At 44.2% G+C, this 16,651-nt stretch overlaps 1 protein-coding gene across 1 annotated transcript in view; it reads left to right on the top strand.

Annotated features, from left to right (window-relative positions):
- AK9 (adenylate kinase 9) overlaps positions 1 to 16,651 on the top strand; it is a 181,604-nt gene that overhangs the window by 111,916 nt on the left and 53,037 nt on the right. The window contains exons 20-22 of the mRNA XM_090037720.1: positions 6,722 to 6,820; positions 7,313 to 7,519; positions 11,153 to 11,277. Of these exons, the coding sequence (XP_089893846.1) occupies positions 6,722 to 6,820; positions 7,313 to 7,519; positions 11,153 to 11,277 (431 nt within the window). The remainder of the gene's footprint in view (positions 1 to 6,721; positions 6,821 to 7,312; positions 7,520 to 11,152; positions 11,278 to 16,651) is intronic.

Genomic DNA, 16,651 nt, shown 5'->3' with positions numbered 1-16,651 from the left:
GAAAGTAGAAGGCAAATGAACATGAGAAGAAAGCCAAGGAAAGGATTAATTCCCTGTAAGGCTATAGATCTAGGTGAAGTGGGGAAAGGTCCTATCCTTGCACACCAATGTGTAAAAAAAAAAAAAAAAAAAAAAAAAAAAAAACTGTTTCAGGGTAAGAAAACTTGAGAACTAACAGGTGAGACTTGGAAATGCACATTGAGAAGGAAGGGTCAATTGACTAGCTTTTGATTCTTTTCCTTTTGATCCACTACCCACCTTTTCCTTAAACTTTTGCTAATTTTATTATAATCTCTTTACAAATCCATTTTACCTGGAATGATCCCTGTAAAATAACACAGCATATTTAAGATCATATACAGTTACAGAATACAGATCATATACAATAGCACATTACATTTAAAAAATATATTTTCCTGTCAGTGGATATAGCAAACCAGCCTGAAACAAAACAAATACCTAAGAGACACTTTCTTGCTTTCAGTGAAGTTCAGGAAGTAAGAGCAGAACATGAAACCAGTTAGAGTTGTTCATTATGGAGTTTTTTACATTTTCTCACACAAAAATATAGCCTTTTTTGCCCCTATTGTTCCTTCTCTCTTTAATATCTCCAGCTACTACTGTACACCATCTGCTGGTAGCTTTTGCTTTAGCTATAAGAATTATATAAGACTTACCTTTCATATATAACATAGTCGTGTCCTTTAACTCTTTCCTATTATAATAATGCTTTTAACTTATATAGCACTCTTGCAAAGATAATGCTCTTTCACGGCATTGTCAACAAAAATTCCTCCTCTGGATGCATGTACACATGCCATTAAGGCAACATGAGAAACTGCACAGGAGTCAGGTGATCCTGGGCGCAGCATTTACATGTGTGCCCAGGACCATAGCAGTTTGAGCTAGGGCAAAGCAGTAGGGATGGGCAAAATGGGCTGTATTCAATTCAGGTTTGGATTCGACCGGAATCGGAGACGGTGATTCAGATCACTGTCCCCAATTCAATTTAGCCAAATCCAAATATGAAGATTCAATGCTGATTTGGAGAATCAGCAATTCAGCCATAGACACAGTTTTAAATGTTTTTTCTACATATCTTGAGGTACCAGTCTTAGCTTATGAATGCTGTGTTGGTAGGGCAGATGTAGAGTCCCGCAGAAGCACAAGGGGGGCCCCCACATGCTCAGCAGTAAACTAGAAAGTGGACTGGAAGTACTTCTAATCCACTTTCAGGTCTGCTTCCAGGCGCACTGGGGAGTCCTCCATGTCCCTGTGGGATACTCCATCCACTCCAGGATCACAGCATTCATGAGCCGCCTGGTACCTTGAGGTCTGTAGAAAAAAATTTAAAGCTGTATTTATGTCCAAATCTTTCCGAATCTCTCCAAATCGATTCGGAGGGTTCCAATTAGATTTGGAGAGATTAAAGGGTCTCCTGATTCAATTTGGATTCGGAGATTTAGCCAAATCTTGGTGGCCGAATCTCCGCCAAATCAAATCGGGGACAACCCTAAAAAGCAGCCCCAAGCTGGCAGGGGATAAGTGTGTTCAGACCTATGCTTCAGGTGCTGGCGTCAGTCAGCAGAGGGGCTTGCTGTGCCATGAGGTCTCTGAAGTGTGGGGCTATCCGACAGGCAGCTCCTGCACTTTAATACTCTCATGCCCCAGCCAGCCCATCACCATTTACACGTATTTTTTGGTGGAGTTAAATACTTAGCCATAAGCTAGTACTGTCCCTGACAGTATAATCTTATGGAAGAGTTAATGTACTGTGTTCTAATACTAGCACAAGTGTAGATGGTGACATTTTACTAGGGAGCTAATTAGTCAAATTAGTAAAGTGCACACGTAGATGCACCCTGAACATTTTTTCATATACTGCCATCCAAGCCAATGAACCATTACAAACAGTAACACCATTTGGAGTATGGTTATGCCCCTGAAATCGAACATTCAGGCTATAAAATATTTCCCCTTCCACCCATTCTTCAGTTCCTCTCTCCTAGGCTGTGTAGTCCTTCTAACTTGCACTTCAACAGATTAAGACATATGTCATGAAAGGATTACCAAGACTCATTCAACGCTCTGAATACGACCCTGTGCTGCTTATCTATGTGGGCACCAATGATAGAGCCAGGGGTGACCCTGAGCAGATCAAGAGTGACTACAAGGCTCTGGATGCAGGGGTGAAGGGGACGAGGGCACAGGTGGTGTTCTCCTTGATCCTGCCAGTCAAGGGGAAGGGCCCAGGTAGGAGTGGACTCATTGTGCAGATCAATGTATGGCTGCACAGATGGTATCAAAAGCAGGGATTCAGCTTCCTTGACTTTGGGATGTTGTTTCAAGAAAGATTGCTAGGAAGAGATGGGATCTACCTGACAAAGAGAAAGAAAGAGAAGGAAGAGCATCTTCACACACAGGCTCACTAATTTAATGATAGATTGCAATAGGAATTAGCACTTAAAAACAGGTTGTAAAATTGGAGAATTACAAATCAAATTTGAAAACAAAACTTCATTTTCAGTTTCTAAGTTGTTATAAATAGCATAACTAAGTAAATATTTTATTTATATAACTATCTGTGATAAACTTTTATTTGTCATTGCAAATTATGACCAAATCCCTGAATATGTAAAAGATCACCCCAAATGAACGCCAGTCCATTTACAGTATTGAAAAGATTAGTTCCTAGATCTCAGGAAACATGGATTCATTGTTAAAGCACATGATCAAAAGTCAGAATAGATGTGTTCTGTTTCCCAGCTCTGCCACAGGCTACTCTGTGACACTGAGCATGTCAATTAGGAACCAGTTCTCTAGATAAGTGGAACGAGGTTTCAAAGCTGTTGATCCCTAACAGTTATTATTGGTTGGAGTGTGAGTGGTCAGCATCTCTGAAAAGATTAGAGCTCTAATCTTACTGTGTTTTAAAGGCCCCTAAATGCCACCTAGCCACTATCTTTGACAACTTGTGAGGATCAGGGAAGTCTCAGATAATTGGAAAAGGGCAAATACAGTGCCCATCTTCAAGAAAGGGAAGGAGGATCCAGGGAACTACGGACCAGTCAGCCTTACCTCAGTCCCCAGAAAAAACCATGGAGCAGGTCCCCAGGGAATCTATTTCTAAGCACTTGGAGGAGAAGAAGGTGATTAGGATCAGTCAACATGGATTCACCAAGGGCAAGTCATGCCTGACCAACTCAATTGCCTTCTATGATGAGATAACTGGCTCTGCTGATGTGGGGAAAGCAGTGGACTGATATACCTTGCCTTTAGCAAGATTTTTGATACTGTCTCCCAGAGCATTCTTACAAGCAAGCTGAGGAAGTCTGGGTTGGATGAATAGACTGTAAGGTGAATAGAAAGCTGGCTGGATCATCAGGTTCAATGGGTAGTGATCAATGGCTTGAAGTCTAGTTGACAGCTGCTATCAAGTGGAGTGCTTCAGGGGTCAGTCCTGGAGCTGGTTTTGTTCAATAACTTTGTCAATGTCTGGAAGATGGGATGGAGTACACCCTCAGCAAGTTCATGGATGATACCAAGGGGGTAGTAGATGCACTGGGAGGGTAGAGCTAGGATTCAGAGTGACCAAATTAGATGATTGGACCAAAAGATATCTCATGAGGTTCAACAAGGACAAGTGCAAAATACTGCACTTAGGGTGGGAAGAATCCCATGCATCTCTAGTGGCTTGGAACCAACTGGCTAAGCAGCAACTCTGCAGAAAAGGACCTGGGGGTTATTGGCACTGACAAAATACCTTGTTCTGGGCAGACTCAAAGCCCTCAGACCAACCGTGACCTTTCTATTCAATAATAGGCCAATTTAATTGATACATAAGGATTGCAAATAACAATAATACAAGCAATTCTATATCTACCAATCCTAGGGCTGTCAGAGTCAAGGTGTGTCTGGCCAGAACGTGAACTTCACTCTGAGGTTCTCTTTTGAATATCAGATGTTAGTAGCCTGGAGGTCCAGTGGGGTGGATGAGATGGGCTATTGGTATGCCCTCTGTCCGTGGTGCCTTGGATTCCCCTCTCAGGGACCCTTTGTTGTTCTGAAATACTTTCTTTTGTATTCTTTTCCCTTCCTGGTGACTCTTCATCTGTGGGCATTACTTATTGGTCTTTCTGTGGTCGTTATACTGTCCACATTCTGTCCTGTCAGCATATTCCTTTGTTTCACAAGCCCATCTCATGCATAAATCCTAATTTGGGCTTTACTGATGCCCTCCTAATTTGGTCTGCTCCCCAAAACTGGAAAGCCCAAGGGCTCTGTGGTTGGGCACTGTGACCTGGAGCCACCTTATCTCATGTTTTGGAACAGTTCGGTACATGCCTGCAATATCCCAGTCTGTGTGTCTATCCCTGTCTGCCTTGAAGGCTGTGAAACTGTGACAACCAGGCTTCTAGAAATCAGTTAACCCTTGCCATTACCTTGGACCACTGGCACCCAGAGGCCCCAATCGCTGCTACTGCAGCTAATGAGTGTGATGCTTTTTTTTTTTTTTAAGCACCACACTCACTGGCTGCAACAGTGGCAACTGGGGCCTCTGGGCTCTCATGGTAGAACCCCCCAATGCAGCACAGGGCAGTGGGGGGCAGCAGGGATCGCTCCCCCCGCTTTGCACCTGCATGGCAGGGGATGAGTGATAGAGGCGCAGCTCACTCTGGGCAGAAGCAGGGCATAGGCCCTGCTCCCAGTGCTGCCGTGCCTGCATCAGTACTAGGAGCAGGGACTCTGCTCTGTCACCACTTGCCAGCTGGCATGGCCAGCATGGGATGCAGGCGTGGTGGTACTGGGAGCAGGGGCTATACCGTGCTGCCGCTTGCCCCCTTCCACTCGGAGCAAGCCACGCCCATATCCCACTACTGCCGCCCCACCTGGGCAAGCGGCAGCAGGGCAGAGCCCCTGCTCCCAGTGTTGCTGCACCCACATCCTGCACCCCCTGGCTCCCTCCCTGAGTAACACGCCCCCCCCCCCAGCTGGGCAGCTTGTCCCAACCCCAATCCCTCCCTCCCCTACATTCCTTCCCTCCCCCAACCCCAACAGACTTACCAGCTGGAGGCAGCTGTGTCAGCTGCCTGTTTGGTCTATGGCTGAATCTCTGAAGTGGCTGAATCTTTTCCAAAGCTTTTCTGAATCGATTTGGATACTTCAAATTGATTTGGAGCTTTTAACTGGTCTCTCAATTTGATTCAGATTTGGAGATTTGGTCCCCGAATCAGGTTGAATCTCCTCCAAGTAGAATCAGCTACCGAAGCTTCGCACAGCCCTACTGTGTGTTGCCGGGGGTTCTGGACACCACTTTAGTGCTATATATAATTCAACAGGTTTATATGTTGTGCTAGCAAATATTGGAAGTATCTTTTTGAAAGTACTGTTATTTTATAGCACTTTCAGCATCTTTATAGGACTACAAACAACTTTAGCATCTGTACACTCAGTTTTAGTAACACAACAAGGGCATAGTTAGTGCTACAAATATAATGCCTGTCCATTCTGTCATGCCTTCTGATGGAGGTGCTTAAGTCTGCAGCAAGATACATGTTTTAAAGGCTTAACAGGTTTGGTGTACCCAGGTTTTTAGTGCCCAGGAAGAGAGGCATCTCAATTAGAGGATACATTTCAAAATATGAAACATGGTGTCTGTTTGCCTCAGGTGTCCCTCTTGTAAATGTGTTTAAAGAACTGCTGAATCAGTTTGTTTTTTTACTTCAGTACTTTGCCTCAGTTATTGACCATGTGCAGGACATTCAGTGTAATCCACTAGTGTACATATGTTCAGGATTTTTCTCCCAAAGCAAAAATAGCCACCCTGGGAGAAAAAATAACCCAGAAATAACCAGGGTTAAATCACTCCCAGGAAAGTTTCTCCTGGGATAGAAAATGTCTATGTACATTCTCTTCTAAGACAGTTTAATCCTCCAGCATCCCTGGGTACTTTGCTGGACTTCACTCTTCCAGCCAAGCAATGAGCAGAACATGGTCCCTTCAGTCCACACATTGTGCTGCAGAGAGACACAGACTGTCCCTGAGCAGTCTAGGTCAGCCAATCAGGGCTGGCCTGTGAACTACTGCCATCTGTCTCTGGGCAGACTGAGAGCGCCTTCAGAACACCCTGAGATCTAGGCACATCAATCAACACTGCAAGCTGTCTGCTCTTGAAGGGCTCAGATTCATATATCTGTTCAGGTGTCTCTGGATAAGTTTTTCTACCAGAAAAGCAAACCTAGGAGAATTCTCTAAGATCATTTGAACATGTATATGCAGCCTGTGTTTACAGTACTTCAGAAATAAATCTTTTTGCTTTTTGGTGTGCATCTTGGCCCATTGGGGCACCTATATATGTGCATCAATTCAGTGTAATTAATTGAGTCCGCTGGAGCATGGTAATTACCACATGGGGTCCCAGCAGGGCTCCCTGACATCTAGGAGCTGTGTATAAGTGCCCTTGGTGTTTACATTAAGTACTTCTTTTTTCTCTTTGTTTTCTCTGTACCTTTGCATTTTGGCTTTTTGAAGTCTTTGCTTTTGTATATCTTTATTCTGTCTTTTGAGATGCCACCTATTTCTTCAACCCTCCATTAACTTGCATAAGGAAAATGTTAGGAAATGTGATATATTAATATGTGTTAAGTATTTTGAAAATGGAAAGTGATAGAGAAGTTGAAATAATTAGTTGTGACAGTGTTAGTTATATTTGTGCTTCCAGAATCAGACAACCAACTTCCACTTGAAGCAGAAGACATATCTCAGCTACAGCCTGATCAGTCCAAAGGGATTGTAGAATCTGAACCTGAACCTGAACTAGGTTAGACATGGCATCTTTCCTGTTTTTTTCTCTCCAGTAAATATAATCCACTTACTTATCTTGTGTATATGTCCCCTGTAGTTTTGGCCTGTTCCACTTGGTTCATGACCATCTGCTTAGGCCATTAAAATTATTTGTTATGTTTTACAGAAATACAAGATTGTAGTGAAAAAATTGTGGACTCAAATTTGTGGGCTAAAAAATGTAAATAACTACATACAAATTTAATTAAGTAACTGGACCATATCTTTTTCACTTGCAGTATGAATATATAACAAATCAACATAATGAACTTGACATTTGTGAAATGTCCTTTTAAAATAATGTTAAGACATTTTTAGTTAAAAGAGAAATTCACTTAAACAGGCAAAACATAACAAAACACGGCACTGTAGATTTAAGACAGGTGAAAATAGTTGTATAGAATCTAAGTAGGATAATATGTAAAATGCAAAATATTTGTCTTCTAAATAGCCTTTTTATTTTGTTCAGAAATTGTGATGCCTGAGTTTTCAGAAGATGCTTTCCCAGACATGCCAGAAATTGAAACACTTCAAGAGAAAATTAATGTTTACATGCGTAACTGGCAAAAGCTAGAGACAGAAATCAGTGAGTCATCTTTAGTTCAGACTGTCATCTTAGAAATTGCCAGGCACACTCCAGAAAGTCTGCTTAATGAAGCTGTCCTGGTCATGGAACGTAAGTAATAGTTGTTCATATTTGACCTTTAACCTGTGTAAAGGGATGTTTGAAAAGGTGATGCAGTGAAGACTAGGTTTATAAATGAGTCCTGTACCTAGGATATAAGCAGAAGAAGGGCTTTCTGAGTGAGTTATGAGGGGAAGATGTGGAGAAGGTAAGGATCAAGAGACATAACGAGGTAATTCAAATGAAAGAAACCGCTGCCTTTCAAAATGTATCTATGAAGCCTCCTTAAACATGTTGCTTTTATGCTAATTTAGCTTTGTACATTTAGGTGACAGTAGTGCAACAAAAGAAGCACAGGCATAAAAGTCCACTTAGATAAGACTTCCAGAGTCCCATTGATTACAATGTAAGTGTGTAAGGGTCCATTTCCCTGAAAGCATAATATTGCAGATGGAACCTCTTAGATTGTAACCTTTTGCAACAAAGGCCATGTGTTCCTTGTTTGCTCAGAAGGATATAAAACACTTTTGAGTGCACACTAAATAATATTAATAAAATAAATTTAGTATAAATAATCTGTTGTACATGTTTTATTAGCCCACAAATGCAATTGACCCAGCCTGACATTGAAATAAAATTTGACTGACCCCTCACCTCCAGCTGCAGTTCCTCCTCCTGCCACTACACAGAGCCACTCTGGGTGAGAGGGAAGCTTGAACCTGGAGGCTTCTACCCAGTGGATGGACCTCCGGCTCCAGCTCCCAGATGCCTTCCACCCACTCTTCCCACAGGGGCTGCTCATTGCACTGGATGGGTGGAGTGGATGGAAGTTGGAAGAGCTGGAGCCAGAACTTCATGTGCTGGGCAGAAGCCACTTGCCTCAAGCATCCCATCCAGAATGGCACGGCAGGAGGAGGGGCAGGGGCGGCAGCAGCAGTGGCAGATGGAGGCAAAACATCTCTGCCAGCCCTGGCCAGCACACAGCTTGTGGAGCTCTGCAGCCGCCAGGTGGTGCACAGGACAGGGGGCGGCAGCAGCCTGCAGCACCTCTGAGCCAGACCAGACAGCCCACTGCCCAGCCAGTCACCACACGCAACCCCAGCCAGCTGGGAAGGGCCCTTCCCCCACAACTTTGCCTGGGCCAGCCCCACAAGGCCCTTCCCAGCTGGCTACAGCTCCATGACAACCCCACCTGACCTGGGAGCTGAGAGAAATCTGTCCATGTAGCCCATGGCCCCATCCCAAGCTGCAGCCCACTGGGAAGTGCCGAGCCCCCATGGTCCAGCCTAGGCTGAGCTGGCCCTTTTGTGTCCACCCTCAGCAGTACCCACAGGCCAGCCTGCCTTAACCCCACGGCTCCAGCCCCAGCCCCAGGCATGGCAGGTGGATGGCAGGGCCATGCTGGATAGCTCTGGCCACGCTCCCACCCCTGCCACTGGAGTGGGGCTGCACTGGAGCCACACTCCCACCCCTGCACTGGAGTGGGGAATCCCTGACATGGGCTTTTCTGGTTTATGTGTGCCTTCTGTCCCAAGCCTCTGTTGCTTACTGCTTGGCAACTAGCTCAGATCTTGCTGCCCGCCTGATTGCAGCTTTGCCCTGCTGCTCTTACCATCTCTTAGTAGCAGGGGTTAGGGTACCCTACTACAGTGCTCTGCTACTTGGCTAAAATATCAAAAAGTGTGCTAAATAAAGTAAAGAATTATAAAAGTGTTCTTAACAGGTGTTACTCTAATCTATATATTCATATGCCTATTTTTATTCCATATTTAAGCTATATATTGTCTAAAATTAGCTTATCTAGTATCAAATCAGTAACTGTACTCTAAATGACTTATAACACAACTTCTAGCCTAGTTTTTTCCCAATACATCTTCCTGGAATTTTCTAAAATAGCTTACACCTTATGATGTCCTCTGGCCTGATCATTTCATTTGCCTCTTCTTCTCTTCTCCAAACTTGGATCAAGCAAATGCAAGGAAATGGTATATCATATTGCCATTAAGGAGCTTAAGGTCTATGGAACCAGATGAGTTTGATGTCCCTGTCTGTAGGCTATTTTAGGTCGCACACTGGGTTACTGGGCCACAAGTGAGGCAAGGACATACACTGGCTCTAATATTTTTGCACCTGCAGAGCCCCAGTTATTGGGGGAGTCATTAAAACAACTCTGTCATGTTTGGATCTCTACCTTCTGAAGACACAGATCCCAGTCCTCTGATGCCACTGAAGACTGATAAAGCCAGTAGGATTCCAGAACTCTCAGGGAGACATTCTCACTGACCTTGATGGCCACTCTGTCAATGGCCTGGTAGATTCATGGAATAGCATGTTAACTTTGGACATAGACACAGTGGCACCCAGATGTCCACTTCTCTTGCAGCATCACAGTTCCCCCAGTACGCTGTGAAGTTGAGCCAACATAAGTGGGAAAGTAGACAGAGTGCAGGTAGGTCTTGACCTATGCTGCAGCTGACTAATTACAGCATAGATCTTTCTTAAAGAACTGTGAGCTGGACCTGTGCAGATCTTGTTTTTAAAAGCCAGTTAAGGAGACAAAGGCTGATGCTGGCAGTGCCTCCCTTTAGGAGGACAGAGTGCTGGACATTCCTAAGTCAGCCATTGTTCAGCCCCTACTCAAGAAAACTTCCGTTGATGCTGATTTCCAGCCAACTATCTCCCTTTTAGGGGATGGTATTCAATAGGCAGTTGTCCTACAGCTCCAGGTGCATCTAGATGTGATACAATTCCTGTACCCCTGTCCATCAGGCTTTTACCCTGGGTGTAGCACAGAGACTGCACTCATAGCCATGGTCAGGGATCATCCCTTGGAGGTGGACAGGGTTAATTGTGCCCTTATTATCTTGCTAAATCTTCCAATGGCCTTTGCTGCAGTTGCCTAGGAGGAGCTGATAAAGTATTTACATGATCTGGTGATATTCATGAGATTGTTCTAAACTGATTTTGTTCTTTTCAGAGGGTGGTGATGGGTGATTCCTTATCATCCCCTTGGGACCTTCCCTATGGAGTCCTCTAGGGCTCCATCCTGTTCCCTCTCCTGTTCAATATGTATATGAGGCTGTTGTGCAAGACTGGGGGGAGAGTTGAGGTGCCTTTGGAGTGAGATTTGATGTGCTGATGACACCCGGATCTATCTTTCTCACCTGACTTGTGCTGCTCAGTCTCTGCCTTTTGCTGGTGCCTGGCTGCAGTTGGGGACTGGATGCAGGGGAACAGTTGAAGCTGAATCCAAACAAAAGAGAGGTGATGGGCAGTTCACAGGACCCAGTGGGAATTGGGACTTTTTTGGTTTTTACAAGTTGTTTTGTTTTTCCTGTTTTGTTCATTTGTTTTATAAGTAATTTTGCTCTCTTTTGAAAGCTGCACTGACCCTTTGTCAGAAAGGGAAGCATATAAATCTAAATATTTTGGGACATTCAATATATTTACATATATAGAGTATTAGGGAACATTCATCATGTTGTCAAGAGAATAAAATGTACTCAGAGTAGATGTGAGTTGTACAGTTTACACATGAACAATCATGGAAAACCTGTCTGGTGTGCTTTGTTTATTGGTTTCATATATTTGTATACTTTCCATGAGGAAAGGAAAGAACAAAAGTATTACCTGAACACTTTATTCTGGAAAATGTTTTAAATAAAAAAAATGTAACTCTTTCAGAGTATTTTAAATATCATGCCTGGGGAATGTCTGCAGAAGATCTAGATGAAGAAACAGAAGACATACAGGCAGGAGAGGCTGTAGAAGAAGAGGAAGAGGAGGATGAAGAAAATGAAGATGAAGATGTAAGCATGCTGACTTTGTTAATTCATCTTTTTATTTGGATTATCTCTTGGCTATGTGCATGAGCCAAATTCAGCCTGCCTATATAAATGTCCACAATATGGCTGTCTGGCAGGGCTAGGATTGAGTGGCACTGTAGCACCCTCTTGTGGATTCATGACTTCTGCCTCCTCTGGACCCTTGGGCCCTTCCCTCCTACTTTCCTGCCTTACCTTGATGTTGTGTTTAAAAAAAAAAAAAGAGGTTGGGAAGCTTCCCATGGCCCAGAGGGAAGCTGGTCCACTGCCCTGCTGCCCTCTGTCCAATCTGCCATTGCCTTTCTGGCTGAGAATCTCTGGATACCAAGTGCCTTAAGAACTGTGTTCATGGCTTCTGACCACCACTTCAGTGATACTTATGCCTCATGGGTACTACCAGTTATCACCTTAGTGGAACAGCTTGCTCCAATGCAATGTTTGGCTCTCAGCCTTTGTTGGGGCTTCAGCTTTCTTTGCCTTGGCCTCTTTTCTCTAGCTGGGCCCCTTAGTACAAGGCCCACTGTTCTGGTCCTTGGCTTCTAGGCCCTAGCTGTGGTCTCACCCTTCCCAGGCTCTAGCTGGTTCTCTGGCTTCAACCTGCCTCTGCTCATCCTTCCTGGGCCCCTGGCCCCTGTCTTGCCCTTTTTGGACTGTGGATTCTGGCCCTCCCAGACTCAGCCCACCTCTCTGGCCCCTCTTGAGTTCAAATTATTGGCCCTCTTGGCCTCAACTACTTGCTTTTGATGCCCAGGCCCCTGTCACGACTCAAGGTTCAGCATATCTCTTTGGAAACCCACTGTGGCCTCCTCCTCACTCCTTGTAGCCACTTCCAGTTCACCAGGATAAACTAGAACATAAGGGCAAGCTGACACTTTTTAACAAAATATTCCTGCTCTAGGTAAACACATTAGAGTAGCCCTCAGCTCCTGCATTCTCACTGCTCTGCCCTCAGAGTGTTTTGGTGCCTGCAAGGGGTTCTCAGGCAGTCGCTCACTCCAGAAAACTTGGCTCCCTCTGTCTAAGGCATTTGGCTTATCTACCTGGGGCACTGCCTTATCTAAGCCAGGTGACTCACTAGCCCACATAGATGTTTACCTTTAAGGCTAATAGACAGCTCCATTTTCCCCACTCCAGCTTACATCTGCTACATGCAGCCCTTGGTCTCACCTGCTTATCTGCCTACACCACAAGCTACCTGGCTGTTGTCTCCCTTTTTAGTAACAGGGGCCTTTGGCTTCCTGTTACGGGCTGTGCACATAGGCTGCAAAAATATTTTCATTCTATTTCCAAATTCTGACTGACAATGGCTTTATCCCAGTAGGATACATATATACTCTGTGCTGGTAGAGAGAATTTGCTTCACTGCTATTACTAGATGAAAGCATAAGTCCATACAGGACCACCATTAGGACAAAATCCCTTTCTACATTCTTCTGTAATATGGAGGCATGCTTTGTGTGTGCTAGAAGCTATGGAATATAGCCCATTTCTGTTTGGCTCTTGAAGTGCTGCATGAATGCTGAATGTAAGTCTTCTGTTCCAGTAGCATACAACACAACCATATGCTGCTAATTACATGATATATTAGTACAAGGTTCCCTCCTGTATACTAGTTTCCCAGCACAAGGTGTTTGGATGCTTTCAGTACCTAGTACTCTCATGGTACCTGAAATGCTACCTGAAATCCCAAGCTACCTTGTCATTTGTATGATATCAGGAATAGGGTGCTTCTCTTTTCCCATCTCTTTGTCCAACCCAGTATGTGGTACTGACAGATGTGATGGTTTGTTTCTATTTAGCCAGGATCCCTACTGCTTTTGGTGTACCAAGATGTAGACCTATGTCCTCACTGATCCTACATCCTTCTTTGTTCAGTCCAAAACCCAGGGGCTCTGCCTACCCCTATATCTAGAGCTCCATTCTTAAACATTGAGAAGCATCCTAGCTTTCCTCTGATTCTAACAAGTGTGAACATATTACTATTATATTTGTTTGCCTTTAAGTTAGCCCAGATACGAAAACTAGGTTATCCTGGCATTCCAGGTATAGGAATTACTAGTTCCACATGCCGCAGTTCCTGCTTCATGGGGATCTTTTCATATAATAGGCAGTGGCCATACTGGGAAGCATAGTATCTGTATGCAAGAGAGGGTCATGCAAAGGTGAAAGTCCACTTTCTCAAAAGAAAATCTGCCTCAGTTCCATCAAGAGAAACAGCTGAATATGAAAACCAGCTTGAGAAAAGAGAGACTTCGAGTTGCTGTGACCCTATTGTTCTCTTTGCCACATATGGTGATTGTACCAGGCTCTCTTTAGGGCCCCATGACTTTGAATTTGTATAGAAATTAACAAAAAAAATAGCAGATTCACTGTAAATTCTGTTTGAGAAGGTGCACAAAATTCCCCACATTATTGCACTTCAGACTAAGACATTGGTTTTAAAATCTACAGTGTTTTCATGCCCTACTCCCTTCAATATTGCTTCCAGTTCCATGAATAAGAAAAAATATTGTTTCAGGTAAAGACATGGAATATTTAAGTTGAATTAAATTTTCACTGCCACAAAGTCCCTTCTTGTAAAAGCAGCCAACAAAAATAATAAAGAACATCCCTTAGAATTACTATTTGATGAAGAGACTATACTTTTTGAACACTTCAGAGTAAACTCAACAATGCGTTTACAATTTCATATTTAAAATTACTTTTATATTTGTGATAAAATCTATTAACTGAATTACTGACAAGCTGCTTAAGAAAGCAAAACAATTTCTACTGATCATAAATGAAAATAAAATACTAGGAAATTCTCTGATGCAAACAGTTGAAAACAACATGTATCACTTGATTTATAGCAACCACTATAATTATGCAGTACTCCGTGTGCTTTCCATTTTGAGATACTCAACATAAAAGCAGTCAACTGTGGAGCATTTACTGTTGAGGTAAATTGTCTTTTCTGTGAAAAGACAGATAAATCTCACCAGACATTTTTCACTGGGAATTTATATTCCTCTAACAAAGGAAAAATTCAATAAAACACAAAGACTATTTTGCTTTCTTTCTTCCACTAAAGTTGTCATCAACCACTAATAAATGTCAGGGGATGCAGGAGTAAAAACCTACAGTGCCTTCCTTTCTTTCCACCCAACCATTGCTATCTACCAAACACCCATTTTGACAGAACCATCAAGCACCATTTAGCAAACTTTCTCTTAGTCCAGTTTACCTTCTTTTTATTTTCATCCCATATGGAGAACACTTATCCTATTGTTTTACAGACAGGAATATGATACCAGCAGACAAATTTGATTTGGAAGCTATATTGGTGGAATATATGGTTAAGTTTCAAGAAATACATAATTGCCCCTTGCTTTCCTTGGGCATGTCCCTGCATGGAAGGATGTGCGGTTGCCATGGCAAAAATAGCAGTGGCACAAATTTGTGCTGTTTCTTTTTGCTGTGGTGCAAACCTCTGCATGTAGGGTTGGTGTGGGGCAAACTGTCCCAGGTGGGTTAAGGGAGCCTGGGGCCAGCACCTGTGCTGGCCCCGGCAGCCTTACCTGGGATCTTGGGGGCCTCCTGGGGCACCAGCAGCAGAGATCTATTTTCACAGACATACATCCAGCACACAAAAGACTGAGAGAGAATCATAGAAACATAGAACTGGAAGGGACCTGTAAGATCATCAAGTCCAGTCCCCTGCCATGGGCAGGAAGTTATTGGGCTCAGATGAGCTCGACAGGTTGCCTGTTCAGCCTCATCTTGAACACCTCCAAGGAGAGTGACTACACCACCTCTGTTGGGAGTGTGCTCCAGATTCTGGTGACCCTTACAGAAAAGAAGTTTTTCTACCCATTAGTCTTTATCCTCCCTTGAGGTGCCCTCCTGAATAGTTGCTCTCCTAGTTCTTGATGCTCCCCCCGATGTACTTGTAGGCAGCTATCAAACCACCTCTCAGCCTTCTCTTACTCAGACTGAACAGGCCCAGTTCCTGGAGTCTCTCCTTGTAAGACTTACCCTCGATGCCCTTAACTATATGGGTGGCCCTTCTCTGTACCCTCTTGAGTTTATTCACATCCTTCCTGAAGTGCGGCACCCAGAACTGGGCACAGCATTCCAGCTGAGGCCTCACCAACACTGAATAGAGAGGGAGGAGTATCTCCCTGGATCTACTGGCCACACATCAGCTGATGTACACCAGAGTTTTATTTGCCCTTCTGCAGCCTCATCACACTGTTGGCTCATATTCATCTTCCAGTCAATCATGACCTCTAGGTTTCATTCAGATGCTGTGCCAGCCAGTGGACCACCACCTGTTGTATGGTTGTGGTTACGGTTCTTCCTACCCAGGTGAAGGACCCTGCACTTCTCCCTATTAAACCTCATCTGGTTTCGTTCCACCCATAAATCCAGTCTGTCAAGGTCGTCCTGGATCTTTACCCTGTCCTCTGGTGTGCCCGCATTTCCCCACAGTATGGTATCATCTGCAAACCTAATCATTGAGCTTTCCACCCCCTCATTCAAGTCATTAATGAATATATCGACTAGCATGAGTCCAAGCACCGAACCCTGGGGGACACCACTGGAGACAGCCCTCCAGGATGATGCCATCCCATCAAGCACCACTCTCTGGGAGTGGCCTCGAAGCCACTTGTGCACCCACTTCAGTGTAGACTGGTTCAGCCCAGTACTCTCCAGTTTGTTAGAGAGAATCCCATGGGAGACTGAGTCAGAGGCTTTACTGAAGTCTAAGTAAATGACCTCAACCTCATGCCCCTCATCCAGATGGTTAGTGACCTAGTCATAGAAGGACACAAGGTTCAACAGGCATGATCTACCCTTGACAGAGCCATGCTGGTTGCTTTTTAGCACCCCATCCATTATCAGCTTGTAGTTGATGGCATCCTTAACCAACTTTTCTAAGATTTTACCTAGGACTGAGGTCAGACTGACCAGTCTGTAGTTTGTAGGGTCATCCCACTTCCCTTCCTTAAAGATGGGCACCAAATTGGCCCTCTGCCTGTCGTCCAGGACCACTCCCAAGTTCCGCGACTCTTCAAACAGCTTGGCCAGTGGTGCTGCTGTAAGTTCGGCCAGTTCTTTCAGGATTCTCAGGTTCAGGTTGTCTGGCCCAGCAGACTTGAAAATGTCCAAGCACTGTAGAAAATCCCTCACCTGATTTCATGTAGGCTGTTGCCTTTCCCCTGTTCCCTGGGCCTTTGGTCAGGTGAGCAGCCCCCATTGGATTATGTATTTAGGAGTTCTGTCTTTTCATGGACATTGAGTGTGGGCTGCCCCTAGGTATTCAGTAGGAGTCGCATAGTGGAGCCTGATTTTTTTTTTTCTTGTTCCCTATGTA

Source organism: Crocodylus siamensis, chromosome 1 (assembly GCF_052110815.1).
Source record: "Crocodylus siamensis isolate JL-2025a chromosome 1, ASM5211081v1, whole genome shotgun sequence".
NCBI classification, from domain to species: domain Eukaryota; kingdom Metazoa; phylum Chordata; order Crocodylia; family Crocodylidae; genus Crocodylus; species Crocodylus siamensis.
The sequence above is the reverse complement of the archived record's forward strand: the minus strand, read 5'-3'. Positions and strand labels throughout refer to the sequence as shown.